General features: G+C 45.2%; 1 protein-coding gene across 6 annotated transcripts in view; it reads right to left on the bottom strand.

Moving 5' to 3' along the window:
- Positions 1 to 22,564, bottom strand: part of MCTP2 (multiple C2 and transmembrane domain containing 2) — a 249,464-nt gene that overhangs the window by 93,597 nt on the left and 133,303 nt on the right. For all 6 annotated transcript variants that reach the window (XM_017350418.3, XM_051822987.2, XM_070053489.1 and 3 more), the window contains 4 exons: positions 20,335 to 20,521; positions 17,338 to 17,431; positions 4,179 to 4,281; positions 2,778 to 2,880 (listed from right to left, as the gene is read on the bottom strand). In XM_017350418.3, coding sequence (XP_017205907.2) covers positions 2,778 to 2,880; positions 4,179 to 4,281; positions 17,338 to 17,431; positions 20,335 to 20,521 — 487 coding nt within the window. The remainder of the gene's footprint in view (positions 1 to 2,777; positions 2,881 to 4,178; positions 4,282 to 17,337; positions 17,432 to 20,334; positions 20,522 to 22,564) is intronic.

Here is a 22,564-nt window from a genome sequence, read left to right as displayed (position 1 = left end):
GAGAACTTTCCCATTAGCAGCATTTTCTGGGACTTGCACCTTCAAGAATCTTCACTTTACAACTTTATTCTGGTATTTTAACATCTGGATATAGAATGTATTTTATCACATTGTGATTTTAGCTTTGTAAATTTCTTATATATTTATAACATATATACATTTATTTTTCAGGGAAGTTCCATGCTTGTCTAACCTTATTGATAACCGAATCTTTTATTTGACTCCTAAAATAGCCTTCTGCGTAGTGACTCCCCCTCACCGTAGGTCTATGTGCTGAACTACTGTCCACCCATTTATGGCTCACTGGGCTTCAGGTATCTCAAAGCAGCAGCAGTTAGGTTTCACTCTCTGATCACTGTAAGAGGCATTTCCATTGAATAGGAAGTTTTAACCTATTCTCCTCCACCATCATGTGTGAGATGGCCAGGTTTACACTTGCCATCTTCTTGTACGGACACTGGGGGGAATGCACAAAACTTCCCTCTCTCGACATCACCGTCTGGACCAATGACCACTACTGCCTGACTCTTCATACCCCATCACGGTGAAGTCACCTTTCCTGGTTTCCAGGACTGATAGAACATTTTGCCTTTTTACATCGTACTCTGTTTCAGTGAATATATAACTGTTGCACCAGGAGTAAGGAATAAGAGAATGACCACTTTCGCCCTGGACTGGGGTCCATCTTGTCTGACAAATGACCTCTCTGTTGTCCTCTTTTCCCTTTGCTCTTCTGCCATGACTGCCTGTTGACCACGTGGGATTCCCCTGGCCAAATCTATTCTATGCTCTGACAAAACAAACCTTGGCAGTACACCAAATTTGGTTTTCAAAAATTTGGTTATTATTCCATAAATATAAAAGTAACATTATCATTTATTTGAATGGACAGAATTCCAGCATTAACCTAAAAAACTAAGATGATGTGAGCTTCCTTGTGGTCATGTTAGAGCAGCATCCTCCAAGAGCTCCGGGCACCAGGTGGACACTTGACAACTCTGCATGTGTCACAGCAACGAACGTGGGGATCGTGGGAAGCTCACCACCAACCTGAAAAAAGTTGGTGTGGGGACCACTTGCACTGAGGCTCAGACCTCCACAAAGCGTCCTACCTTGTATTTGGATGAACGTGTTTTTGAAATGCATTGATTCTAGGTCTCCACTGGGTGTGACGTCCACCTCCTTGGGGATTTTTGGCTAAGTCTATAGCCATTTACATTTGTCCCAGGAGCTGGGAGTAGGCACTGTTGCTGTCCAATGTGGAGAGGTCATGGGGCTGCTATCAGCACAGGACTGTTCCATGTACAGAGAATGAATGTTCTGGCCCCAAATGTCAACAGAGCCAACACTGAGAAACCCTGATTTAGCTGGAGATAAATTCTTAATTCTTTCAAGGAAAGAACCAAGTCAATTTTTAGTATTACAGGAGATGTTAAAAAATCAAGTAGGGTCCACCCAGCCAGGGATAAAATAGACTAGTCAGGATGTATAGATGAATCAGAGCAGAAACGGTAAAAAAAAAAAAAAAAAAGGAAAAAGAGAGAAGAGAGAAAAGGACGATGGTGATTTTAAAAGAGTGCCCTGGCTTCTGTCCCGTCAGATGTCTCTAGAAGTGTGCCCCACATTCTTGTTACATGTATTCTTAGAGGAATAACTGACAGAGTTGTAATAAAAACGGGAGGGGGAACTCCCAAATTACCATCTCCTCGCCTGGCGCTGCACCGCCTGCCGCCGCTGGCTCCGAGCATTTGGCAAGGGCCGGCTGCAGCAGGCGGCAGATGCTCCAAGCAGGCTCCTCGAGTAACATCAGGGATATGAGAACTTGGGGAGAAATTAACCAAGCGATCAAACTGCGAAGAGGAGATATTAAGAGGTACTGCATTCCCCTCTCCGTATACATCCTGTAAGCTAGACTAATCTTGTGCTTAAATTACAGAGTGCTCCATCCACGCACACGCATTAACAGCTTTGGGAAAATAAGTCTTTCAGAAGAAATAAAGTCTCATTGGCTAATTAAGTCATAAGGACTCTACAACAAATTGTGTTAGTTGGGTAAAAACCTAGTGGCCTCTCTTCTAGACAGTACATTGGATACACACATTAAAGTTCAATTAATTCACTCTCCAGCTCTCCTCCTTCGCCAACGTAAAGGCGTCATGGATGTTTCTCTTCTGCATTTTGCAAACAGCTTCCCATTCAGCTGTTGGTCTTAGCTGACCCTGGGCATTATTTTCAACTGGATCACCTTACTCTTTCTTCTCCAGTGGAGGCCCTCTCTCTCTGCTTTCTTCCACGAAGTACTTTTGGAGACTGAAATCAAACATGGCTACTCAAAAGACAAACAGAACTTTTGCAGCAACAGTCTTTAGTGGGACTGAGAAAAAACGCGCAGTCACGGGTAGCTCGTCTCTGAGGAAACGTGCAGCAAGGAGGTTTACGGAAACACAAGTGCGTCCTCCCTTAACAAGTGGAAAATCAGGCATAGACCCACAGCCCTGAAACCAGACAGAACCTCCCCTGTTAAGGGGGAAAGGCTGGGTGTTTTGTGTTTTGGTTGGTTGAATCAACTTTGGAACGATACAGAAAAGCATCATACTACTTTAATCAGAAACTATGGAAAACACAGAATAAAAATAAAGAAAAACAAAACAGTAATTTCCTGCTATTGCCAGGAGGTTCTTTCCCTCCAGACTAACAAAAGATGAAGCAACCCGAGACCATGGAGACTCAACCGTAAAGCATGACTCACAAATTATTTATTAACAAAGGAAACTTACAGACAGCAAGGGAATGGCAACTTTTCCAAGAAAATCGGGGGGTTTATCTCCATCTTCATCAAACACTGTCACTTCCAAAACATCATGGATATCTTTAATGGGGCTGAAACAAGAAACACCATGTCTCATACACAAACACACACAAGCGAAGTCTGTTCCATGAAGATCTGAAAACACTGTTTCACTAATTAAGTCTGTGTGTCCTTAGAGTATAAAAGTACCATTTAATTAAATTCTAAAAATTAAATCAAACTGACTGTATTCCCAAACCTTCCATCACAGACAATTCAGACATCCATACACACACACGAAAGTCAACCCTTTCACTCTGACATTTTCCGTAAATACACACACTCAAGAGTAGGACTTTTAAAGAAACAGGATAAAGAAAGGAAAGGGGAGAGAAATAGAGAAGATGAAAATAAAGTTATTTCAGTCACTTCCAAGTGAAAGGAGCAAAATACATATATATATATAGAGAGAGAGAGAGAGAGAGAGAGACAGAGAGAGAGCGAGCGAGCTTTCTTTAAATTGATGAATTCCTTCGGGGGGGTGGGTAGAAAATCACAATTCATTGAGATACATCAAAATCATCTATTTTTGCAACACAAGATATAAAAATTCCCAGGCACATTTAGAGACTATTTTACCTACTGATCAGAAGGAGGGACTTACATCTGCTGGCAGGCACACCTGCTCAGCAGAGTGAATCTGCTTCTCTCAGAGCCTTGAACATGCTCCTAACCCATCAACTCCATTTCAAGTACACATAGCATCAATTCTGCTTCGCAGGAGCAGGGGCCACCATTCCACCCACATTCAACTAGGGCCTTCCCTTGATGGTCAGCTGCTTTGAACACTAAAGCAAATTAGGAAACTTAAATATGCCCATCCTCCTAATTACTTGAGTTTCATAGAGTAGGCAGAGAATTATGACGATGTGGGTAACTCAGACTTAGAGATGAGGAGCTTATGACTGTCATTAGGGATTCAGATCACCTGTATTTTCTAAAAGACTGAGCAGAATGCAAGCTTTCGGGCACTCAAACAATATCACAGCCTATGAGCTCCCTGAATCTAAGGTAGGCCTCCACTTGTAACACGCCTTAACCCAGGAATGAATGAATCTAGATAGATGGCCACACAGAGATTAATTTAGTCACTGAGATCTGTTTTACAAAGGCCTCCTTGTGGTTCGAATGGTCTCTTCTATTATTAACACCACTCTCTCTAAAAAGATAAAAGGTTTTCCAGAAGGAAAAACAAAACAATAAAATTCACTCCTTGCACTAGACATGGACAGGTGCTACTCCGGAGACCCAGGCTGCCCCACGCTCGTCAGGCATGAGCCCTCTCCAACACGGAGCTGCTCCTCCACAGCCCAGGGGCCACAGCACTTACAACGTGAAAACTTTGTTCCACTCGGGGTTGAGGGTTTTGTAAATGGTGTGCGTCTGAAGCCGGTCGTTGCCTAACTCCAGCAGGCAGAAAGGGTCACTCTTGCCTGGAGAGAAAACAGACATGGGTGAGAGGCAAAGAATCTCCCAAGGGTTCAAAAGCGACTTGAGCACAAGTCACACACTGTGTAACAACGGCACGCTGCTTGCTAGAGTGGGGAAAGGAGTCCTCCCCTTGCCATGTGCTCCGTGGAGCCCTGGGTGGCAACAGTGGAGGGCGGAGCCTGCAAACCCTGGTCCTGCAGACTCAGCAGCTGCAGGCTGACGTGTGACCGAGACGTAATCGTGGGAGGCAGGGCGTCAGCTTGGCCTGTGACAGCACCCACTTCGTTTTGTTGACAGATGCAGCCTCGCTCCTTCCTAAACGTGCCTTTCATCAATACAGACACCTGCTCTTCTACAACTGGGATGACAACTTAAAGGCTTCCAAGGGGCTCTGGGAGGAGTAAGAGAAAGTGTATAAAATGGCCTTCAAGAGCCGAGCTTGAATGGCCACAGGCTCGTGTGGCCCCAGGCACACAGGACGTTGTGAAGAGCGTGACCTGCACAGCTTAGAGGCATCGTTCCGTCAGGTAACGCTTGTCATTCACGTCCAAGGGGCTGAGCTCCAGCCTTTACAGTGTCCCCTACAGCCTCCAAGTGATGACCAAAGGGTAAAAATAAAATTGTAAAAGCCTACATTCAAAGTTGGATCTAAGGGTTTCCAAGCACTGGGTTTGGTAGAGAGCCCTAGAGTTGGAACTGTCAGGGAGTGGACGGACGACTCCATAACACCCGTACTGCACGAAGGCAATGCCTGCCTCACCGCACACTGGCGCTTTACAAAGCAGCGAGTGCTAAATTAATGGGGGCACGAGGACAGACGCTTCTCCAACAAACAGCCAAGGAGTCTCGGGCCAGGGCCTGACTCAGAGTGCTCAAGCCTCTTGACCTCCTGGCCCCGCATTCAGGTCAGTGAGCCCGCATCTGATTCACTAATAGCCAGGAGCTCCGAATACACCAGGAGCCTGTGTGTGGAGGATACTTCACCAAAGGAGAAGAGCTGATGCCTGGGTGACGGTCAGGATTAAACAGGGCCTTCCCTTCCACTCACTCACGGCCTGGACACTTCAATGCCTGGCCAAAGCTTTTAGGTCACCACTGTTAAGTCATTTACCAAAAGAAAATAACCAAGCCCTGGTCATAAATGAATGAGCTCAGGTTCTTAGCTTCAAACAATGGAAATAGCCCTTGTCTAGATTTCATAGAAAAGGTATTTATTAAAATGATATCAAACAGCCCTCAGACTTACTGCAAAGGCTTGGAAATCAGCCTCAAGAAATGACCATAACCAAAACAAAAATCACTTAGGCACATGAAGCGGAGCCAATATCCCACCCCAGCGAAAGCTGCTGTGGCCACTGCTTCCAAGAATGCTGGGCCCAGAAGGCACCACGTTTCCTGGGCCCTGACCAGCAGCCTCTGACACGGAATCTCAGTTCCAGCTTCACCTTGGCATCCACCTCGTCAAGAAAAGAACCAAGTGGGGAACTGCCAGGGCTCAGGGCATTCCAGCTTTGCATCTTCTGCGCATGGGCTCTGCCCCTCTCTCCAAAATGCACAACAGGAAACGTTCCAAACACAGAAGAGGCTGTAGGTGTTGGGCAGTCAAAAATCAAATTAAGACAAAAATCTGTCTGCAAAAAGCTCTGCTCCTTCCAGGTCAAGTGACTTGGGCAATGGGTGCTACAGAGCTCAGGGGTCGGGTTGGATGAGGGGAGGCCTCCACTGTGAGACCACATGTTCCCCCTTCAAAGTCATGAGCATGACAAGGCCACGTGTTCCTGGCTTTCTGCTCAGGTGTAACACACGCCTGGCTCCGCCACCCACACTGCAGCAGCTACTTAACCGTTTGTCAGACTATTAGTAGGTGTCAGCGCCAAGCCCCCAGACAAGCAATGTGACGTGCCGTCAGCACGTGCTCTGAGGAAGCCATCTGACTCTTAATGAAAGCCCTGGGGTTGCCACACAGCAGGCCAGACACGGCCGCGGTGGGCTCCGCGGTGGCTTCCATCTCTCAAGTGAGCCCCTGGCTGTCCCAGCTAATGAGAAGCACGCTCCTCTCCAGGAATGGCGAGTCGCAGTGCTGAGCCTCCACAGAGCCCAGTGCTCCGAGTCTGACGAGTTCAGTCAATGCTCATTAAAATGCCGCATTTATTAATATCACACTATAAACAGGCAGAGAGAAGAAACAGACTTGAAAACACTTAGAGAGTAATGTATGCAGGCTTCATGAATTAGCCTCTCCCGCTTCGAAGTTTCCAGTTACACAGGCACTTTGGATGACTTTCAAATGAGGGTTTTTATTTTGGGTTACTGCAATTTTCTGTAATAAATGCAATGTCCAAGTGGCCCCCACTGGTGCAGAGAGCAGCACCAAGCACAGCGACACACGGAAGTTCAGTCTGCATTTCTGTGTGCACCACCCACCTTACAGGTACAACATTCAGCTCACCACGTGCCAGCCTCATCAGCACTGTGGCGCCACCTGTGATTCAGGCTCAAGTTGCCGCTTTAACATCTCATGCTCACATGAATTTTATATTCACTCATGTTCTTTATTCACTCAAATAGTTGTGCCTTCAAATCACAGAAGTTGAAAGGCAATGCACGTATTTTAGGGGTGTTGTTAACCACCCACTGAGCACCCACTACGTCCCTCTGTGGAAGTCACCTTTGCAACAGAAACCTGCCTCCCTCTCTCCCCAGAGCAGACCAAGTCCTCCATTTCTCATCTCTGTGTGTATTATCCCCTGCCCTTCTTATGTGCCCCCATCTAAGTTCAGTTCCCTCTATAGACGGTGATTGAGTACCTTGATGCAGGCACCACCACCAGCCACGTGTCTCACCATCCTCGAGAGGAGTTGTGACCCAGGGAGGGGGCAGTGAAGGCTTCCCCGGCTCCCGACACTGGCTCTTAGCCAGAGAGCATTCCTCCCCCGCTCTCTGAAAGATTCAACCCATGGTCCCGCATGCAGAAAAGGATGGGTTGATCTCCCTTCTTTCTGGGAGCGCATTTGCACTGCCTCTCCAAAGCAACCCCAGGTTTCTCTTCTCCAGCATCACACGTGACGAATGTCTAGGACAAGGGTCAGCCAGGTCCAAGTTCCGACCGTGAGGACAGCAAAGCCAGGGAAGGACTTCCTTCTGTTGAAATGTTTCTTCGCGTTCTGGCATTTTCATATCCCAGCGCGAGCACAAACAAGTGACATAAGCATTTGTCCTCCTTTCAATGTACCCTCCTACCACCCGCTCAAGTTCCAAAACACACAGTCCTCCCCTGAACTTCCTACCACCTCCCCAGCTCCACTCCCTCCAAAGCCCGTGCTTCCCACAGATGCCAGGATAAACTTTTTGAAGTTTACATCAGATCATATCATTCTCCTAATAAATGCCTCCAGCTGGGCCTTAACTTTCTGGATAGCTTGGTCCCACCTGAGATGCCAGTCTCCTCTGCCCTGAACGCGCCTTGACTATGCTCTCTTCTTCACCTCTGAAAAAGCCCTGCAGGCCTTGGAGCTGGCTATCCCTCCTTCTTCTCTCTGTCAGCTCCTCGTCGCCCTCAGTATCTCAACTCAAACACCACTTCTTGCAGGGACACCCATCAGGTCCCCTTTTTAAGATCTAATTATTTGAAATGCAGAATTACACAGACTGGGAGAGTCAGAGATCTTCCATTCACTGGTTCACTCCCCAGATGGCCTCAACACCCAGAACTGGGCCAGGTGGAAGACAGGAGCTTCATCCAAGACTCCCCCATGGGTGGCAGGGGCTCAAACACTTGGCCCATCTTCTGTTGCTTTTCCTAGGTGCAGCAGCAGGGAGCTAGGTTGGAAGTGGCATACAGGGTAAAGCCTCCACCTGTGACAGTGGCATCTCTTATGGGGTCTGGTTTGAGTCCTGATGGCTCCATTTCCAATCCAGCTCCCTGCTAGCGGCCTAATCTTTTTCTTAAATATTTGAAAGTCAGAGGAAAAGAGGGAGGGAGGGAAAGACAGCAAGTGAGCAAATGACACACACACGGATACTTCATCCGCTGGTTCATCCCCCAAATGGCTGTAACAATCAGGTCTAGGTTAGACCGAAGCCAGGAGCTCCATTCTGGCCTTCCGTGTGTGTGGTAGGGCCCGGGGACTTTGGCCATTTTCCCTTGCCATCCCAGGTACATTAGCATAAAGCTTGATTGGAAGTGGAGTAGCAAGGATTCGAACTGGCACTCCAATACATGATGACAGCACGCCAAACTCAATCTCAGCTTAACTTGCTTTGCCAGACATGGTCAGTAGTTTGAGCATAGGATTTCTATGTATAACAAAAATATTGATCAGCCCAGAAAGGCATTTGTATTGATAAAGTCACCATTCAGGTTATCAATGTAAAATGCTGGGGCCAGCACTGTGAAGTAGTGGGTTAAGCTGCCACCTGCAGTGCCAGCATCCCAAGTGGGCACTGGTTTGAGTCCTTGCTGTTCTACTGTTGATCCAGATCTCTGCTAATGTGCCTGAGAATGTCCCAAGCTCTTGGCCCCTGCACCCACATGGGAGACCAGATGAGGTTCCTGGCTTCTGGCTTCAGCATGGCTCAGCCCTGGTTGTTGCGGCCACCTGGGGAATGAACCAGTTGATGGAAGATCTCTTACTCACTGTGTAACTCTTTCAAATAAGTAATTTTTTAAAATGTAAGATGTAAGCACAAAATAGTTGAGTACAAATTTCCCCATGATGAAGCATATTACTTCTTCATTTTTATCAATAGAAACAAAAATAACAGTTTGATATGGTGGTGACTTTTGATTTTAAAAGAGTTTAAACTTTTCCACAATTCTTATATTTGTAGCCTTATCTAAAATTACAGAAATTGCAAACACATCAAGAAGATAACCTGAGAAATTTTCCATGTATCAACTATGTTCTAGTAAATTTAATAAAGAATGTAAAATAAATTCATAAATATCTGTATGTGTCTACACACACAGATATGCTATTTAGGCTATAATTTAACCCTCAACATACCCATGAGGACTCAGACACTTAGGTGTGTCCCAAACCAGGGGTCGTAGAACTAAGATTAACACATGGGTCTCTGCCTCCTTGGTTCCTCGCTACCATATCGTATAGGGATTAGAATGAGAGACAACCGCAGTGGAAATAAAGGCAGAAGCATGGGTGCTCACTGTCATCTTCGAGGAAGAAATCATTGCACTGACCACTGAGTTACTCAAGAAATGAGTCCTGGGCACGGGCAAAGGGCCCCGCGTTCACAGAATCAATGGAGCACCTCCCCACTGATGGGAAAGCAAAGCTGTGCGTGGAAAAGATCAAGAGCTCCTCCTAATGGCGCAGCCAAGGAACTAGAGATCCAGAAATGCCACCGCTGGTTAGCAAGGTCCTCCTGGACATCCCAATTCACAAACCCCCTGTTGTGGCATTCTGTGCGGCCAGGAAGGGGGAAGAGAAGGGGCGGCGAGCAGCTCTCTCCTGACTGCAAACTCCCCAGGGCAAGCACTCAGTGAATGCCTGCTGGAGGTCACAAGACCCACCACCAAGCTAACCTTCCTTAATTTGGGAAGAAAGCGTAAACGCATTGAGAAAGCTAACAAGGATTATCTGGAAGAAGCACGCAGTCCTGGAAATAAATGCATCTTTATTCTCCAGGAGGAGGCGTGGTCACATCACCGACAGGCATGTTTACCAAATAAGGCTACTTCATAGCATGGTGTTTTTACTTTTTCTCCGAATAGATATTTTAGGACTTCTGACAGGCATCTCATTTATTCATGGGCACAGAGAAAGGCTTGCATGACAACCCTATTGCCAAGACACCAAGAGGATCCAGCTGTATTTGGAGATGTTTTTGCTTGATAGCTGGCTGGTCTTTGTGTGGCAAAGTTACACAACTTCTCAAGAATGAGATAAAAATCCTGGTGAGATTCCTCTGAGGACCAGCGGCTCCACATTCTGGTAAAGGCGGTTGGTTTGCATGTTTTCACTGCATCCTGATAATTCCCAAGCTTCTCGTCATGACACTCAGATTATGAGAATGATAGAAAGATGAACATGGGATATTGCTACAGAAGCAGGGGCCGGCAAGACCTCCGCTTTATCATGTTGTGTGACGTTACCATCATCTACATGAGTTGGAATTGGAATGCTTCCTGGCTTACTCTTACTACGGCCATTGGCATGGCATGTTAAGACATCTCTCCAAGTTTCTAATGCTGCCGTGTTCCTCCAGGAGTCCTGACATTGATGAGGCATCCTACTCAAGGTAACACGGCGAAGGCTGAAGGTATAAAGCAGGGGAGACTGAAGAATAACCAGCCTCGCCACTGGAAGACTCTTCAGGTGGGAAAGAATCACCCCATAAGGATTATTGTAAGGAATAAACTTAATAAAGGGAAAGCTTGGTGAACAGGAAAGCTGATGTATGAGACCACCTTTTGATTCTACAATGTAAGAGTCAAGTCTGGAATTTGGGCGTGTGCTCCATCATGCAAATGGTGGCCATGAGGGCACCAACACTGGTGCACTAAACAAGCGCCCGTGAGTTACCACTCTGCCAGCTTCCCCTCAATATTCCTTCAATTTTAAAAAGGCTACCCAGGGCAACTCTGCAGACACATGCTGAGAACAGCCAGTTTCCTACTCTTCATCACAATAACAATATATATGGTCATCTGTAGTGCAATGCAAGTCTGACCAGTAAACCTTTCAGTTATCTAACTTTTTTTTCTATTAAACCATTGTCACTATCTTTTTAATAACTTTGAGATCAATTCTGCATTTTCAGTCAGCAGTATGACTTCACGAATCTGATGCATCATGGGTCACGTGGAACACAGAACTGCTCTCGTGCACTGGCAGCTGCCATGTGAGCCATAGCTTTGTCCAGGACAAAATGTCTCTGCCCCTCATTCGATCAGAGGAGGTGGGCTATTTTCTTGTTAAAATAGCTGATTTTAAGAGCATCAGAGACTGAGTGGCGTATGCCAGTCTCATCAAACACAGCTGTGTTCACCTTGAATCTAGACGTACGACTCATAACTTGTTTCATGAACAGAGGCTGTGACCAGGTTCACCACGAGAGCAATGAAACCAGATGGGATAATCTATTACTTAAAGACTTCAGGTTACACTGGGTACAAGGACTTGTGAGAACTCTTCAATAAAAGTATCTGACAGCCCCCTCCATTGAAATAAGTGCGTATGGCCCTCCACACCTAACATCAGCCTAGACTGAGAGCATTAAAGTCTTTCACCAATTTTAGAGTGACAGGCTCCAAAGAAAATAGATGACTTTAGATTCTAATAAAAATTTAAAAATTCTGTATTATATACAAACACTGAAAACTCTAAAAAATGTAAAATAGAAATGTAAATTATTAGTTATGAATTACTTCACACAATAAAATACCATATTTATGAATGAACTGAAAAAAGTAATTTTATACATTACAGCATATTTGCAAATACCTTTATATCAGCAATATAGCTGTACCAGTTACTAATACACATTTGATAAGCTGCACATCTTTTCTCTACATAAAATTATATTTTTATGGAGTATGGATGATTTTATTCTAATGTTGTGAAATAGTAAAACAAGTTTTTCAATTTAATTTCTTTACATGGCTACATGAGTATAATCGTAACAATAACAACTCACAAAGACTATCCTAATTTGATCACAATGGCTTGAATGACTTTGATGTCCTTATTATTACTGTTACTTATAAAGAGATGGCTTTAAAATTAGCAAGCCAGGATCAGGCATTTGTCCTAGCAGTGTAGACACTGATTTGTGTCTGTCCTATACTGGAGAACCTGGGCTCAATATCAGGCTCTGGTCCCTGACACTCTGGAAGGTAAGAGTGATGGATGATGTAACTGGCTTCCTGCCACCCATGCGGGAGACCAGAATTAAGATCCCAGATCCTGGCTTGTGGGCAATAGAGTCCTGGCCATAGCAGGCATTCGGGGATTAAACCCAATCGGTGCTGTTGAGCAGTCTCTTACTCATATTCTCTCTGTGTCTCCCCTCTCCCCACCTCCGACTTAAATGATTCGTGAAATTAGCAAATCACGGATGCCACAGCGTCCCACGTGCATTCATTCCTCCTCTTGGACATGAGGTCCCTGCAACCTGCAAACCATACCCACAACCGGGGGACGGATCTGCAGCACAGAAGGTTGAGCTGTCTCTCTGTGTCGGCATCCGATGCGGGTGCCATGCCGGTCCCAGCTGCCCCATCTCCAATCCAGCTCCCTCTCCCTCCCTACCCCTCCCTCTCCCTCTACCCACTTCTATCTCTGTGTCTCTGCCCTTCAAATAAATAAATTTTTTAAAAACTAAAGTTTTTAAAGTTTTTTAAAAGCTAAAAAGAATAACCTATACATGGATTTTGCGTCATCGGGATTCCTGAATCTTGAGTGGAATACATTTGAAACATACGTGATTGTGGTTACTTGATGTTGTTTTAAAAAACAAAATACATACATGAGCAAAGAAAATTGGAAAGGATAGAAATTTCCTTTAGGTACTCTGTCTAAAATGACCACCACCTTTAGAGAGCATCCCTGATTATTCAGAATATGATGAATATATTTCATTTATTTGCAAGTGTAAACTTTGTGACTTGAGCAACTGCCATAAACGAACACTCTTTTATAAAGTAAGGCTGGCTAGAACATGCTAGTATGGAGTGTAGACAGTTACCGATTTATTTTTTTGAGGATAGAGTTTTTTTTTTTTTTTTTTTTTTTTTTTTTTTTTTTTTTTTTTGGACAGGCAGAGTGGACAGTGAGAGAGAGAGACAGAGAGAAAGGTCTTCCTTTTGCCGTTGGTTCACCCTCCAATGGCCGCCGCAGCCGGCGCACTGCGGCCAGCGCACCACGCTGATCCGATGGCAGGAGCCAGGAGCCAGGTGCTCCTCCTGGTCTCCCATGGGGTGCAGGGCCCGAGCACCTGGGCCATCCTCCACTGCACTCCCTGGCCACAGCAAAGAGCTGGCCTGGAAGAGGGGCAACCGGGACAGAATCCGGCGCCCCGACCGGGACTAGAACCCGGTGTGCCGGCGCCGCTAGGCGGAGGATTAGCCTATTGAGCCGCGGCGCTGGCGAGGATAGAGTTTTTAAAAGTTCTATTTATTTGTTCTACTTAATACTTTTGGTTGAATACTGTAATCAATACACAATTATTCTTAAGTGCTGCAACTTAAGTGAAAAGTGATCGCTGTTAAATATAACAGTGGGAATAAGAGAGGGAAGAGATGTGCAATTCGGGACATGCTCAAGCTCACTTACCTCAAACAGTAGAGTTAGAAACATACCAGGGGATTCCAATTCAATCCCATCAAAGTGGCATGTACCAATGCCATCTCACTAGTCCCAGTGATCAATTTCTGTTCACAATTGATCATAATGATAGGACTAAGAGCCAAAGGGAACACAAAACAAGACTAGTGTCTGCAAACACTAGCTGATAGAATCAAAAAGGGAGAGAATGATCCAACATGGGAAGTGAGATACACAGCAGACCCATAGAATGGCAGATGTCCTAAACAGCACTCTGGCCTCAGAATCAGCCCTTAAGGCATGCGGATCTGGCTGAAAAGCCCATGAGACTATTTTAGGCATGGAAAGCCAAGACACTCTGGACAAAAAAAAAAAAAAAAAAAACCCTAAATGAAAGATCTCCACGAGTGAGATCCCAGTGGAAAGAATGGGTCATCAAAGAAGGAGGTACCTTTCTCTGAAGGGAGGAGAGAACTTCCACTTTGACCATGGCCTTGCCTAAATATGATCAGAGTCAGTGAACTCAGGGGGCTTCCATAGCCTTGGCAGCTCATGCCAAGAGCCTAGGGTGATTACTGATGCCATAAACAAGAGTTTCAATTTGTTAAGTCAACAACAGGAGTCACTGTGCACTTACTCCTCATGTAGGATCTCTGTCCTTAGTGTGCTGTACATTGAGATTTAATGCTATAACTAGTACTCAAACAGTATTTTTCACTTTATGTTTCTGTGTGGGAGCAAACTGTTGAAATCTTTACTTAATGTATGCTAAACTGATCTTCTGTATATAAAGAGAATCGAAAATGAATCTTGATGTGAATGGAAGGGGAGAGGGAGTGGGAAAGGGGAGGGTTGCGGGTAGGAGGGACGTTATGGGGGGGAAGCCATTGTAATCCATAAGCTGTACTTTGGAAATTTATATTCATTAAATAAAAGTTTAAAATAAAAAAAGTTCTATTTATTTGTTTTATTTGAAAGGCAGAGACAGAAAAACAGAGAACTCCATCTCTGTTAAATTCCTGAAAGCCTGCCACAGCTGAGGCTAGAGCAGGCCAAAGCCAGGAGCCAGGAAGTCAATGTAAGTCTGCCACATGACTGGCAGGGACTGGCTACTTGAACCATCACCCGCTGCCTCCAGGGGGCTCACATCAGCAGAAAGCTGGAATCCGCAGCAGTCAGGACTCAAAGCCAGGCACCCCAATACAGGATGTGAGCATCTAAACAGGTGGCGTAACCACCAGGCCAAGTACTCGTCTAACGTTACTTACTGCCTAAGGATTGCTTGGCTGTCTGTTCTGATCCACTATTAAGGGAAGCTGGTGTTTTTCTGCCACCTACCACGGAAATTGATAGTCATGACATCAGCCATGGAACCTGAGACCCCACCCTATGCCATGATCCCTGACCTCTTGGGTCCACAATGTCACCTCACGGCAGTCTGAACCCCATTCTCCTTTCACACAGAGAAGTTCCAACACAATGTTCAGGATGAAGCCCACTTTCGTCCCCCTAAGCAACACCCTGGTTTGGAACACACTGGAGGACTCTCTCAGAAGCCTCCAACACACAGAGCACATACAGTGTGAAATGTGTTTCTGAAAACAAAGATCAACATGATCTGAAGACACGTAGCTCAAGACCAAGTGCTTTCCCTCATTCAGAATAGTGATAGTCTTTTTCCCAAACTTTATATCATAAAGCATTATTTCATTTCTAACCATGGATTTTTGTTACTGAAATTCTTTGATACATTCAACCCCTCCAAAATCATCTGAGAATCATGAATAGAAAACATTTCCCCCAAAGTACTATATAAAGAAGCTTTTGCCTTTTATCCTGCTCTCTACTTGACACTCATTTTTCAGGTTTCTCTCTCATAAACTATTTGAATAATCCAAATAGTTGTTGGAGACGATCACTAGCTTGAGACAACCTTCAGATCGGTGTGAGGGCTTTCAGGGGGTCACCCAACAGGATCAGTAAGATAAAACAGATGTGAAGAGGTGTTTCCACCTGTGTATGTTGTGATCTAGGCCATGAACGGAAATCTTAGTGCATTACATGTAGTTGCCACATATCATACAATACGCAACCAAAGAAGGAAATTTAGAGCATCTTACTGAGCACATTACTGGGGCTTGAGAGGTTTCCTGGGACAGCAGCAGCCATGGGTTCAAGAAGAGTTGTATCTGTAGAACTCGATGGAAGTAGAAATAACCCACTCTGGAAAGTGGGTAGTTCACTCAACACATTCTTCAGTGGTGACAAAACCACTCACAAAGGTGCACATGAAACAATACCGCATGCTTTCATAACACTCAAACAGAAGGGACAATTTCCAAATTGATGAGACTATAAATATTTGGAACTCTACTCATGAACATTATAAGTAATCATTTACTATTTCCTCTATAATCCTCAAAATTTATATCTTCCAGTTGGTCAAAAATACATTTTTTATCTGTTCCTGGGTACTCCCATAGGTGAGATCACTTTGTTCGTTTTTTTTAGCACAGGATGGAAAGAACTACTTTCTATAGTACAGTGTGCTTAAAACTAAAATTCTCTTTTCCAGAGTTGAAACTCCTTCAAACTCAGTCTTAGATATTTAGAAGCTATACAAATACTGTGCAATTATTTCTGTGTGGAAGGCAGAAATTGAGTAGACTACATACTAAAAATATGATTATAAAATTGCATTTTCACATCAATAGATACACCTGCACTCCATAACACACTTTGGGTTTTTTGTTTGTTTGTTTGTTTTGACAGGCAGAGTGGACAGTGAGAGAGACAGACAGAAAGGTCTTCCTTTTCCGTTGGTTCACCCTCCAATGGCCGCCGCGGCCTGCGCGCTGCAGCGGTGCACTACGCTGATCCGAAGCCAGGAGGACCCAGACACTTGGGCCATCCTCCACTGCACTCCCGGGCCACAGAAGAGAGCTGGCCTGGAAGAGGGGCAACCAGGACAGAATCCGGTTCCCTGACCGGGACTAGAACCCGGTGTGCCAGCGCTGCAAGGCGGAGGATTAGCCTAGTGAGCCGCAGCACCAGCCCCATAACACACTTTGTATTCACCAGTCCGCTTGATCAATCAGCATCAGGCAAGAAGACATCTACAGGTGAGTCCGCACAAGGGAGTAATTAGCCACGTGGAGAGTCTCCCCTTGCATGCAGGAATGTCTGGATCACTCTCAACATGGCAGACAGAATCTGCCGTGACGTATGTCCATTTGGACCTCCCTCTGAGAGTTCAAGTTAGTGAAGCATTAGAGAGATGTCCTACTAGATAAAGGCAGGGGCAAAGCGGGCCCAGGTTAGGCTCTGGGCCTTGCCACAGTGAGGTGCCAGCCAGATCTGTTTCCCTGCTCAGATGTGCAAACCAGGCACACGACAATGATTCAACACACAGAGACCCCGAGAGAAAAGGCGACCCGTGGAATGAATGCCCTCTGTGGTGCCGCAGAACGGCTCGGCCACCACTGTCGTGAACAAACGAAGGAGTCGTGACATGAACAATCCAGCATCTTGCAATCCCAGATACACTAGTACGTGATCAAATCTGGGTCAAATTACTAAAACTGTTGTGCAAAAATACGCATCAGGGGAAGAACTCCCTCCAGTCTGCATCACCTCGCCCCCACTCAGTGGGGAGGATCATGGCGGCTGTCTACCTGCTTCTGCTTAGCAGACAGTCTGCTGAGCCATAGATCTCGTCAGAGGATGAATCAGTCACAATAAAAACAGATTAATAACGGAAACGGTCAGTACCTGGGAAATCTGCGGCTAGGAGATCCACTGCCTTTAGAACCTTCACTTGTAAAATCCCAACGTCCTTCATCTCTCTCAGGGAGTTCTGCCAGCACTGAGTGGAGAGAGGGAGGACACAGATGAAAGCCGCTTTCGCACACACCAGTTAACGCCGTGAGGTCTCACAGCCAGAACATTCCAGACCGAGTTCCCCATTCTCAGGAAAATTCTTAGAAAAGTCCCCACAATGTGTTATGTCAGTCAATGGGACCATTAGGCATTTACAGCAGCCAAATTAAAAGAAAAGTGACTGAGAATTAATTAGCTGCAGCTTCCAAATAAACAAATTAGAAGCACATCCAATCTACTTCTAACATCGCCCCCTGGTGATAGCATAGATACCCCACGGTGAAAATGTGTGGGTAGAACTACATCCCGTGCCTCCCCCCTTTTCCTCCTTAATGCAATGTTTAAATCAGCCTAAACAGCAACATAATTCCGACCTCGTTAGTAAACCCTGTAAGGATTCCAGAGGACTGAACTTGGACCTGCTGTAATTATTACCACTGGAGAGCGAGGGGTGGAGACAGTGACTTTTCTGTTGCAAGTTTTCGCCAGTTCATTAGATTGCGCATCCACTATGGCTGTGCACGCACATGTGCTTTCATCTTCAGTTTGCATGAGCAAAGTTAAATATATCCAAGCATTCCTACACACACGTAACAACAGTTAAAGGTCTATGCATGTGGCATCCCTGAGAAACTGCACATGAAAGACATACACTGGGACTCTCTTCTCACCCCTCCAGCTGCCTCAAACCCTGCGGATGCCATTTCCGTCATCATTACCTAGCTGACATCCTGTGACAGCTGACTCCAGTGACTGATGGGGCGATAGCAAGATCCTTGTTATTTAGGCATTTCAAGGGTAGAACAACAAAAGCCTGCTAGTAGGCAAGGTTTGTCAACCAAAATGCATCATTCCTGAGAACTTTTGAACGCTGTTTCTCCTTTATATCTTCAACTTAACCAAATGCAAACACACTCACTAGTTTTTTCTTTTTTTTTTTTTTTTTGACAGGCAGAGTGGACAGTGAGAGAGAGACAGAGATAAAGGTCTTCCTTTGCCGTTGGTTCACCCTCCAATGGCCGCCATGGCCGGCGCGCTGCGGCCGGCGCACCGCGCTGATCCGATGGCAGGAGCCAGGAGCCAGGTGCTTCTCCTGGTCTCCCATGGGGTGCAGGGCCCAAGCACCTGGGCCATCCTCCACTGCACTCCCGGGCCACAGCAGAGAGCTGGCCTGGAAGAGGGGCAACCGGGACAGAATCCGGCGCCCCGACCGGGACTAGAACCCGGTGTGCCGGCGCCGCTAGGCGGAGGATTAGCCTAGTGAGCCGCGGCGCCGGCCCAACACTCACTAGTTTCTAACAGGATAGCACTCAAAACAAAATAGTTTTACAACTTAGATGTGGAAATGCTTGAAATATCATCACTTCTTCAGGCTGACAAACAAGCAGGGGTTCCGAAACTTCCTCTTGCAACACAGCACCCTTCCCTGTAAACATGCGGCTGGCTTGCCAGCTGAAGGCACCCGGTGTTTCCGTTTCTAGTTCATCCTCTTCAAGAGTCTTTCCAGTAACATCTCCACAACTACCTGCCACTCAAAGCAGGAAGTGCTTCTAGTGTTACTTTACAAACACAAAACAATCCTCATGAATTTTGGAAATTTGCAATGTATCCACAGGAAAACTTGAGGAGGGCTTTATTTTCCACCATGAAACTTTCATTTAGTTAGCTAGCATGAATATTAATAGTGATTTTTGGCAAAACTTCTTCAAAGGATGTCGGGCTGGCCCACAGGATTCGAGCTGATTGGTTCCAATGCACCTGCACGGTGAAAGATGCTGGAGGCGCTGACGTTGACACTCAGGATGATTCTGCCCCTGAGCGGGGGATCTGTGTGTCTCATTTTCATGCCACCTTCCTAAACCCTGCCTTCTGTGACAATAACACAAGCATATCAATATCTAAGAGGATAGTATAAAAACAATGCACATAAAGACACCTGGAAAGCTGGAGCATAGAAAGTAAATGAACAGGACAAAGATGGTTGATCTAAAAATGCCAAGTGGACTTTTCAGCATGTTACAGTCACATAGAGGGGAAAAAAAATCACACACTGCTCTTATTGTCCAGGGTAGTACAGAAAACCACCCCTCATGCCAGTCTAGGGCCTTGCTTTCCAACGCATGAGCAGGTTCTCACTTGAACCTAATGGGTTCTGGAAAGGCCCCTAAAACACCACAAATAGTAATGGTTGGTTTAAAAAAAAAAGTCACTTTTGTGAAGTTAAATTAAAATTCCTGTTTGCATATGCAGACCACAGATTTAGGCGGTCTGCTTCCTTACAATGTCCTCCAACAGTTTAAAAGAGCTCAACACTGCAAATACCATTTTGGCTTTTAAAACTGCAAGGCATGGGCCAGCACTGGGGCTAACCGGTAAAACCTCCACCTGCAGTGCCAGAATCCCACATGAGCAACAGTTCCTGTCCTGGTTGCTCCACTTCTGATCCAGCTCTCTGCTGTGGCCTGGGAAAGCAGAAGAGGGCCCAAGTCCTTGGGCCCCTGTACCTACATGGGAGACCTGGAAGAGGCTCCTGGCTCCAGATCGGCCCAGCTCCGGCCATTGCAGCCATTTGGGGAGTGAACCAGAGGATGGAAGACTTTTTCTCTCTCTCATTTTCTCTGTCTCTCCCCCTACCTCACTGTAACTCTACCTTTCAAATAAATAAATCTTAAAAAATAAATGTATTAAAAAAAAAAAAACTGAAGGCAAACCCTAAGCCTACTTTTGCCTTCTCACTAATGCACTGACTCCTACATCTCATGTCTTGTTTTAGGAGACATATGACTTAGGATGAAGATCTCTTTTGATGTAGTTTTTCAATTCACATTCTTTTCAGATCAAAAGGGGAACAGGATAGGTGGGAGTAGCTCAACAAGGAAAAGCACTCACGTATCTCTGAGCGATCTGCTCCCTCTCGCTGGGGTCTGCTAACGGGCAGACACACAGATCAGAGATGGAGACGCCCGCACAGGGCGTCAGGGTGATCAGCAGGAGCAGGGCTCCCACACAGTTGTCCAGTGGCAGCTCCAAGCAGTTGTCTTGCTTCAGCGGGAGTGCAGAGATGTCCACTTTACACCTGAAAAGTTAGAGGAACCAGAGAGAGAACAGTGATGAACTCAAGGACACTGTGGCGCCTCCAATGCACCTGCTTTCTATTTCATAATGCATTCCCAAGTCACCACCACCACCACCACCACCACCACGGCTCACTGTGTCTGGGCTCAGGTTTACTGAGTAGTGAAGACTGCAGGAGCTCCCCTGGCTCCTAACACTCACTCCCAGCCTCACACACTCACACAGTGAGGGGAGAAAAGGCAGCAAATCAAAGGGAAAGCAGAATCAGGGGATGGCAAATGAGAAGAGCAAAGCAGGGTCCTTGGCAAATAAGAGCTGCAGAAAGACAGGGAGAGCAAGAACTAGGGAAGACAGAAGTCTCTAATCTGAAGCACTCTGCACTCTTTCCTGAGCTGTGTCTGATAAGGGGGAAAAGGATGAAGGATCAGAATTCACAAAAAGGAGGGAAAAAAAGGAGACATCCGAGAAAGCATTTTCTTCCCGGTTAATGCCAACTGGCCAATCTGCATTTTAAAAAAGCTGCTCAGGTGTTTCCCTTACAGGCATGGTTCCACGGGGGTTCCCCCGCGTGGGCGCCTGTGGACAAACGGAGCGTGCAGTGCTGTGGGTAGATCCCGTCTCGGCTCCTGCCAGCAAAGGCTGAACCCATCTGCTACTAACAGCCCGTGTGCTGCGGATGCTGGCAATCTCGCACACATTGAAACGCAGAAGCAAACACCAAAAAGGGTTCCAGGTGCTAAGCCACCCAGTCGCTCTCACCCTGGGAAGCTCTGGGTTTGTGGGGACCACGCCTACCATGCAAGCGTGAACAGGTGGGTGAGGCAGGCAGCAGTGGGCAGGCAACCGTGTGTAGCTTCCAGATGGAATTTCTTTAAAACTTCCTGTTTGCCCTTTATTATTACAGGACATGATGAATATTCAAGACTTTGAAGACAGAAGCACTGCTTCTTACAATGAGCAATGACTATGGGACCCTATGCTAATCTCCTGCAGGCTTCATGTTTGTGAATAATCAAATAGTTAAACTTGTATGATACAGGGATCTTCCAAAAGGGCATGGAAAACGTGTATCAGGAAAAATACTTTGCATGGATTTAGAAATTATTCTGTGCCAAATTTAACTTATTTAGTTGCACCTGTCCACAAAAAGTAAAGTTTTGAGCCATGTGGATGTGGAAGCAAAACACCCAGTTTAATAAATTTCAAAGCAAGCTTGCATTCCCCTTTCAAATTAAGAAGAAAAAAATCAATTACATTAAAAGTCTGTATCAGCTTTTGTTACAGTTCCAAAATCATTTTAGAAATTGTTACGTGCCTATAAAATTAAACACATATGGGTATTTATTTTCTATTTATCAAAAATGACTTCAGTTAGACAGGAAGTGATCATAACTTTATGCAGGTAATAAATTCATAAAATATTTCTATTGGAGACAGCATATAAAAGTATGTTTTTAAAAAAAAGCTCTATAATTCGAATCAAAACATTTTTCTGTAGCAATAAAGAATATTTTAATTTTAAATTTTACTACCACTGATGAAAACAGAGGTTATTAACTTTTTATTTCATAAGCAATTATGGAAGCAGGGAAGTTTAGAAAAGAAGAAATATCAAGTGATTTAACTATGCCATTTCTAGAAAACTAAGTACCTATATAATCTTAACCACTAGTGTAGTAGATCTGCTTAGGAATGCTTTACTAAGTGTTATTTTACATTCTTATGGACACTCTCATTTAATAAACTTATAAGAATTTTCTCTGGCAATCACTGGAGTCTAAATTAGCAGTAACATTTGTGGCATGTTCTTTGTAATATCATTAATAATGATGATTTATTTTTGTCCTTTGAATGTGTGTGTGGTGTTGTGGTGGTGGTCTTTTTTGTTTTTAACAGCCAAAAATTGTTTTGAGACAAGTGATCTAAAAGTGAATAATGTCTGTGGGTCAAAAGTAAACCAGAAGTAGGCAATAATAAAGCTTCCTTGGATAAATCAAAGTATACCTGGTATTTAGAATAATCTAATAAAACACTGGGGAATACC

Source organism: Oryctolagus cuniculus, chromosome 12, assembly GCF_964237555.1.
Source record: "Oryctolagus cuniculus chromosome 12, mOryCun1.1, whole genome shotgun sequence".
Lineage (NCBI taxonomy): Eukaryota > Metazoa > Chordata > Mammalia > Lagomorpha > Leporidae > Oryctolagus > Oryctolagus cuniculus.
The sequence above is the reverse complement of the archived record's forward strand: the minus strand, read 5'-3'. Positions and strand labels throughout refer to the sequence as shown.